At 41.9% G+C, this 8,402-nt stretch overlaps 1 protein-coding gene across 1 annotated transcript in view; it reads right to left on the bottom strand.

Moving 5' to 3' along the window:
• LOC126398150 (uncharacterized) overlaps positions 1 to 8,402 on the bottom strand; it is a 105,051-nt gene that overhangs the window by 3,070 nt on the left and 93,579 nt on the right. The window contains exons 4-9 of the mRNA XM_050057372.1: positions 8,109 to 8,391; positions 7,724 to 7,887; positions 7,305 to 7,587; positions 7,014 to 7,152; positions 3,495 to 3,604; positions 337 to 420 (exon numbers count right to left, since the gene is read on the bottom strand). Coding sequence (XP_049913329.1) covers positions 337 to 420; positions 3,495 to 3,604; positions 7,014 to 7,152; positions 7,305 to 7,587; positions 7,724 to 7,887; positions 8,109 to 8,391 — 1,063 coding nt within the window. The remainder of the gene's footprint in view (positions 1 to 336; positions 421 to 3,494; positions 3,605 to 7,013; positions 7,153 to 7,304; positions 7,588 to 7,723; positions 7,888 to 8,108; positions 8,392 to 8,402) is intronic.

Raw genomic sequence — 8,402 nt, 5'->3', positions numbered from 1 at the left:
TCCCAGCCCACGGAAATCCTGTGACCCACAGAATTCCCGAAAAAAGAAAGAAAAAAAGTCAGCCATTAGTTACAGGCTAATTTATTGACTAGATTATGAAGTTATTTAATACCTTCCACCCATAGCTGCTTAGGATATTTTAACAATGCAATGTTATGTAGTCCCTGTCTGAGCTCTGCTGCGTAATTACGCACAACCAAATGTCGGTAGCCTATTCCTCTATCAGCATGTCTTAAAGAAGGGAGTCACCTGTTGACTAATTTCGTTACATGGAAAGCCTTGTCGGAATGGTGAGACATTGCCATGTCGGAATGGTGTAAACAGACAACACGTTACCAGCAAGACTCGGGCTTTGCCTTCTTCCCATCGGTGACGCCCACACCTGCGTGCACGGAGCTCAGAATGCACTGACGCCCACACCTGCGTGCACGGAGCTCAGAATGCACACATTCTTGCTGGGCTTACACTGGTAAATGGTAAGAGTCACGTCACCGGATTTCAGCACTTTTGTGCTGAACAGCTCCGCTGACTCTTTAGCGGAGGGTGGCTGCACCCGGTGGCAGCTCCCGCGTCGTTTTCCCCAGTGTGCCGACCAGGCTGGTCTTTTTTGCCTGAAAGGTAGTGGCGAGCTTTACAGAAGTGAAGAAATTATCTGTGGGTCATGTTTCTCCCCTTCTCCAGGATGGATAAATAAATAAATATTATAAATAAAATTTTAAAAATAACAGACCCCAAAAGCTTTGTAGGCTATGGGATCGGGGAACATAGGACCCTTTTTTAAAAAAAAAAGGGTCCTATGTTCCCCGGGTCCTTTTGGGGAAAAGCGGGGAACATAGAACCCTTATTATTAAAAAGGGTTCTATGTTCCCCGGTCCCATACAAAGCGGGGAACATAGGACCCTTTTGGGGTCCCATACAAAGCAGGGAACATATGGCCGCACTCCAGCCTTATGCAGACCTGATCTGTGAACTTTTTGAGAGTGACATTTTGCAACGTGAAGGGGCCACGCAGTGTTCCATAATGAGCGTCAGGAGCACAACCTTTGTCGAAGAAGTGTTGTTTCAGGAAACGGCTGTGGTTTCTGCAATAAACAGGGTATGTATGTATGTACTGTATGTATGTATAGGGTATCCATCCTTATGATGGGTGAAAAGACAGATCGACTGGTGCTGACCTCTCCTCATGATCTTGGTTGTACTCAGGGGAACATTTAGGCTCCTTTTTAAACCTTTGCCAAGATGATTCTTTAAACCTGAGACAAGCGATGTATTGCTGCGTGAGGATATTTGCTAGGGCTGACCTTCAACTCCATTTGTGGACATTCGAAGCTTCGGAGCTCAGAACGAATTTAATTCTAAGCATTCGGCGACGACGGGGGGGGGGTCCGCGTGGACTAAAAGCGGACGTCCGCAAGCCCTGTGCGGGCAAACGTGGACTAAAAGCGGACGTCCGCAAGCCCTGTGCGGGCAAAGCTCAGATTTTACGACCGCGCGGACTATGCTCCGCGCACCAGTGTCACTCAAAAGACTGCTCGGCATGTATTTTTCACATCGCCATGACAGAAACGCGCAAGAATTGGGGGTAATGACATTTTTACAGGAAACTACAACACAGAAGTGCGCTCGACTATGGAAGCCCGAATGACTGCGAACGTTCCTCACGGAGTCCGCTCTGCTTATAGTGCGCCCGAGTCTGTGAGCACCTTAAATTAAAACCCTCAGTGCACATTGCAGCACAATCAAACAGATGCGCAACTCAGAGCATCAGAAGTGTCTCTGACACGCGGCTCTGAGTGCGCTCCGGGTTAGTGTTGCTTTTAAGGCCTCCCCCCCAAAAAAACGAAAAAAAAAGCACCGAAGCTTCGGATTTTTTTTTTTTCACAATCGAATCCCGTGCCATCTGCTTCGAAGGTTCGAATTTTTTGGGTCAGCCCTAATATTTGCCCACCTGAGAAAGTTGATATAGCGTTATAGCCAGGCATGTATGGGAGCCCAGTGGTTTAGTGGTAATATTGGTGCATGGAGAGCTTTAAAGTATAAAGCGTACCGTCACGGCTCAGACTGGTTTAGTTTTGAAAGTTGCAGTAGTTTTTCGTCAGGGCAGTAGAAGCCTAGCAGCCTTCAAATCGGTCTCTCTCCACCTCCACTACACTTAAATCCGAAGTTTGATGATTGACATGTGGCTTAAAAGTGGATAAACAAGTATGACAATTGCAAAGGAGCTTCTGACAAACAAACACAATGCTGACACGTGTTTCTCCTCTGGCTGAGGAACTAGATGACAACTTGCAACTGCGATGAGAAATTGAAAGGATAAGAGAATGTCATTTGAAAAGAAAAAAAAGAAGAAAAAAAAGCACCATTGCATTGATGGCATTAAGCCACCATCACATTCATGGCATTGAGCCTCATAGCCTTTGCAGGTTAAGCATCATCACAAGGTGAATTTTGTTTCTGTCTTTTCATGATACACCATTGATTTTATCATTTGACCTCAACTATTTCTGTGTCTAGCTCATTTCTGTGTCAGTACTCCATATATTTATGGAGCCATAGAAGCCACTGCATTATCAGCAACACGGCACTGTGAATATTTCACAATAAAAAGCCTTGTGTTAACAAAAGAAGGCATTTTGTCCACATAAACATTGTCAGGGGACCTTTATTTTGAAATGTAAACAGCAAGTGTTGAGTCAATATACCTATAGGTTTTTTCATGTCTGTGACTGATAAACATTAAAACTGTAGTGAAGGGCGGTACAATGTCAATATGAGTATCAAAAGACTGTTTTCATTGCCAACTTGTTGCTGAAAACACGCGTGGCCGTATAAAAAAAAATAAATAAATTGGAAAGTCACAAGACTCCTGTTCTCTCGTTCCGCAGTTGAGCAGCAACCAAGCNTGTTTTCATTGCCAACTTGTTGCTGAAAACACGCGTGGCCGTATAAAAAAAAAAAAAAAATTGGAAAGTCACAAGACTCCTGTTCTCTCGTTCCGCAGTTGAGCAGCAACCAAGCCTACCTGTTGTCCAGGTGTTAGCTGTCTATCTGTGAAGTCTAAGGCTAATGTTACCTTTTTCAAAGCACCTACTGGATATCTCATTATCACTGATTCCCAAGTAGTCTGCCATTGTTTTGTTTCCAGCTAACTGTTTGGGAATTGCAGAAAGCATCAATAAGCATGCACCATCTGAGAAGATTACGTCATCAGTTTCCAAACACTCTGTTTTACATGTCTACAAAGATAAACTGTAAACAGACTTTTGAGAAATCTCCAAAGTTGAGATGAGAGGCCCAAATGTACAAGAAAATATCTGTTTTAAAAAATATCTGGATATATAAAGACAGGGCCTTAGATACCGATGATGCTATTTTTGTAAAAAATACAGGTTTTTGTGAGGACATTATGTAGATACGCAGTGCACTGATTTCCTGTGACTTGCACAATTAATGTAGAGCCTTCAAAACTAACATAAGACAGCAAGAGCTGTTACCTGGGATTAGTGTTGCCATTCATGTCAATGAGGGAGTTTCCCATACAGATGTCAGCACCATTGAGCCTATTGTGGCAACAATCTTCTCTGTTGATGATGATGACAGTACTCTTTTGTCCCAGCTCATCAAACGTCTCTGTTACGTCAGCTTTGTGTCGGCCCATACCTGCCCACATACGGAAGTCGCCACGGAAGTCGGAATTTCATCTCCGAGGTCTTTGTTTGGAACTGAGCTCGCAGTTTGCAGCATATCATCGCAGTTGTTTTCAGGTAAGCTAATTGGAATAAATTGGCAGAAAATACCTATGTTGTTTATTCTGTGACCGTTAAAAGAGGTTCCTGGTGAGTGGTGAGGCATGACTGGATGTTTATAGCACAGGTCCCCACCAGCTAACGTTAGCTAGTTTAGCTCATGTTAGCTAACACGCTACAACTGTGGTGTTTTCATTTTATTTTCGCTGGTTGACGTTATCTGCTTATCTGGTTATCGTGAGCACTCGTTTTGGGTTAAAGTAGAAGTGCCTGGAGCTGCCACCCGTGGTCCCGGGCAGGGCTCGAGACTTGGGATCCACTCATCTATGGTCCCACCCGGCCTGACCTCCACAGCCCTCCCTGGACGGATGCACAAGCTTGGGGGAGAGGAGCGGAGAGGACCGCGGAGGGCAGGCCGGTCAGGCCGCACGGGCCGACACTGTGTATCCCAGAACGGGTGTTTAGGTGTGTGTGAGAGGAGCGGAGAGGATTGGAAATGGTAATGTATAGTTACCTGGGCTTCATCAATCAAATTACGCGTTACTGCCCAACACTGATTATAACTATTTATTAAGAAAGTAGTATTTGGGTATAGCAAAAAAATAAAAATAAACTTCAGGTTGCATCCTCCGCTAGGAAAATTAAACGGTCCTAAAACTGTGGTCCTGAAACTGCAGCCTCCAGTACTGCAGCTTTACGTTACTCAATTTTGCGGTTCCGTGTGAACGGAGATCATTTCAATAACGTCGTCATATAAACGTGGAAGTTTTTTCATTGTGCACACTTACACACGGAATAGGGTAACAGTTAGCTATTTTTGAATGTTAGCATCGATTTCTGACATTGGATTGTGAAATATTTGTAGTTTGAAAGGTCCGACCTAAATGAATAAAGGTTGTAGTTAACGAAGCATATGAATATTAATATAGAAGGAGCGCCCACTGAGCGCAGCTTCTTTTATTGATTGTTTGAACGTCGTGTGGTGGTCATTTTAGATTAAAGGCCAACGTCTCAGCAATGTATTGGCAATGAGCAAACGCTCTCCCTATGTCTAAACGATCTAAACTTGATACATCGGGCCTACGTCGGCCAGATGTATGTGTGCTATCTGGCCAGATGCTTGCACGATTTCAATAAATGGCCTTTTCAGGGATGCCATCAAATGTCAGGGAGGACTGTAAATTAAAAGTTAAACCTTTGTTTTGAAGGTAGTCAGAGGGAGATGCAGAAGTATTAGATCTTTTGATCAGACCAAAGCCACAAAAACTGGCAGTCAGCATACCAGATAGTTTATATGGTACAAATCACCAGTTGGAGAAGTGTTTCATGAAAGCTGACCAGCTACATGCAACAGTTTTGGTCTCTGTAGCTAATTCTCCCTTTATGACAACTGTACCGGTGGTCGATGTTTTCACATCCCACTCATTTACATTTTGTTAAAGCTTAATGTTATACATAATTAAAGGTGAGATGCTTTGAGTGACAGGCTGTCTGCTGATAGTGTCATCAGCTTTTCAGTCAGATCCACCCCATGGTCCTCCACAGTGCCACCCTCATCCCCAAATATGGTCACTTGTGGTTCCAAAAACCAAGATGGCTACTGCTGAAATGCCAAACTTGAGGCTTTGAAATGTGATTCTACAAACCAGTGGGTTGGAGGGGAGAAGGGAAATGAGGATAATTGAAAGTAAAGTATTACAGACTCTAAAGACTCAAGATTTGTTTTTGTTCTATTAACTTTTTTTTAACGCCCTTAGTATTGCCACAACTCTACTGTCACTCCTCTGTACTGTATCATGGCTGTACGTTGATATGTCATTTTGCAGGTATGAACTGACAGAATAAAACAGCACTATTTGTGACCAAGATGAGCATGATATTATCAGGTTATCTTTTCTTTTTTCCCTCCTGATTAGACCTTTTTTTCGGTTCCTCCCCAGCTTCTCTTTCTCTCTGCTGCTCCACACACACAAGCCTGTTGGCAGCAATCAGTGATCCAAATCTGAAGCCTAAATTCCTCTGTGTAGATGGTACAATGATACAAGACAATACTATCAACACATCTCTTATTAAGTCTAGCAGATAATACGCTATGCTAAAAAAGACAGTTTCTTGCTTTTTCAACTGAGCAAATTATTTCTTATTCTCGCACCTCTCTACACCTGGTCAGGATGCCTGAGTTGTTGCATGATTCCAACTGACTGCCCTGTAATAATAGAATAGGTACCCAGTAGTTAAAAAATAACAATGGTACAACCAAAAATGTATAAACATTTGTAATCAGCTACTGTATATGCTGTTTTTTGTATCTGTTTGTATGGTGTGCTTTAAATGTCCTACAATGATACCCATTTAAATAAAGAGCCAACCTGGGACACACACACACACAAAACAAACAAAACAGATTAATGACTTTTAAAAAGTCATTTTTATTTTGCAAGTGCAGTAGATAGTGAATCAAAATTATGAAACAAGTCAAAGATTAATGACAATACATGATGCCAGACAAGAGTGCTATTTTGCTCTCTATACTCAAGAGGACAGTGGCACAGACTCCGGAAATGAATCATTTAAGACTGAAGAGGGCCTGTAAAGTCAACTGATTTCCCCATTGACATTGATTTTATGCAAAAAGACAAAACTTTCATTAAAGTAAATGTGTCAAATTTTACAGAAATTGTCCAGAATCCTTTTAAAATTATGTAGTTGTTTGAGCTGTAGAGTACGAAAACACTTTCTAAACTTTTTGAAACAGTCATTAAATTAATAATTATCCATGCCTCTGTATGATCCATGATTCTGTAAATGTAATATACTAAGTTATTTCTTTCTTTATATTAACAAATATTTTGTCAATTACTTTCCATCATGTTGCTGTAAGGGAGTGTATACTACTCAGTGTATCAAGAGAGTAAACAAACAGTAAGATTGTATTCATTTGGACGGAGCCAGGTTCACTATTTCCCTCTGCGTACAGTCTTCATGATAAATTAGGATGTAGGTGACAAGTATAGCAATCACTGAACTACACAACCAGCAAACAGTGGAAAGTAAGAGTTGATGTCATATAAAAGGACCTTGCAGAACGGTCCAAACTACATTGACATCCATGTACATTTGCTATGATGGACAATCAAACATTGGCACAAATATTTATTGGAAAAGAAGCAGAAACGAGCATAGATTACTATGAAAAATTAATGGATATGAAAATGAGTGATCATTTCAGACTCAGGTGCAGACATATTCATTACAATCATCTCATTCTGTCCCGATGACTTCCACCTCACACAGTGTCAGATACTTTCTTCTTCCAGGAATCACAATGTTTACATACCGGCCCTTCATTCCATTACACACAAACGTTGTGGAGACCCCAGCTGGGATAGACCGGATAACAGCACACCTGAAGAAAAGAAAAATGAAACCATTACAGATGGTGCCTTTGCACTGAAAACTACATTTCCTAATAAAAATGTAGATGTACAGTGCACTGATTTCCTGTAACATACACACCAGTGTAAAATGTTCAAACCAAATATAAGGAAGTGCTGTTACCTGGGATTAGCATTGCCATTGTCATTGAGGGAGTTTCCAATGTGGATCTCAGCACCATTGAGCCTATTGTGGCAACAATCTTTTCTGTTGGTGATGGTGACAGTGTTAATCTTATATGTTCTCAGGAGGTCCAGTCTCCACCATGGTTTTCTTTCACGTTTTGTGTGGGTACAGGATCTTTGTCCATAGATGCTTGCCTGATTTCCATCAATGGCCCTTTTAGGGACCCCACCAAATGCCACAGAGGACTGAGTCACTCGTCCACCTCGAGCAATATTAGAAACTGGACAAAGTAAAAAAACAATGTTAATAAAGGTAATCTGGGGAAGTTGCAGGAGTATATGATCTGATAATCTGACCAAAACCACCAAAATCAGGCAATCAGCATATTATTGTATAGTTAAGGTGGTACATATCACCAGCTGGAGTAGGGTTACCTGCAACCTGACCAGTGACCTCCACCTCACACACTGTCAGATATTCTGGTCTTCCAGGAATCACAATGTTCACATACTGGCCCTCCATTCCATTACACACAAACGTTTTGGAGGCCCCAGCTTGGACAGAATGGAAAACAGCACACCTGAAGAAAATGAAAATGAAACACAAGTATGAGTAAATGATGTTACCATATCAAAACCATGCATCGTGCGCATTCATTTTTGGATACAGATGATGCTTTTGCCCCTAAAACTCTGTCTTTCTATTAGGAATATATGTGGATATCCAGTGCACTTATTTCCTGTCACATGTACAACCAATGTAAGATTTTCAAATCAAATATAAGATAGAAAGTGCTGTTACCTGGGATTAGCATTGCCATTGTCATTGAGGGAGTTTCCAATGCGGATCTCAGCACCATTGAGCCTATTGTAGCAACAATCTTTTCTGTTGGTGATGGTGACAGTGTTAATCTTATATGTTCTCAGGAGGTCCAGTCTCCACCATGGTTTTCTTTCACGTTTTGTGTGGGTACAGGATCTTTGTCCATAGATGCTTGCCTGATTTCCATCAATGGCCCTTTTAGGGACCCCACCAAACGCCACAGAGGACTGAGTCACTCGTCCACCTCGAGCAATATTAGAAACTGGACAAAGT

This window comes from Epinephelus moara, chromosome 11 (assembly GCF_006386435.1).
Source record: "Epinephelus moara isolate mb chromosome 11, YSFRI_EMoa_1.0, whole genome shotgun sequence".
Lineage (NCBI taxonomy): Eukaryota > Metazoa > Chordata > Actinopteri > Perciformes > Serranidae > Epinephelus > Epinephelus moara.
The sequence above is the reverse complement of the archived record's forward strand: the minus strand, read 5'-3'. Positions and strand labels throughout refer to the sequence as shown.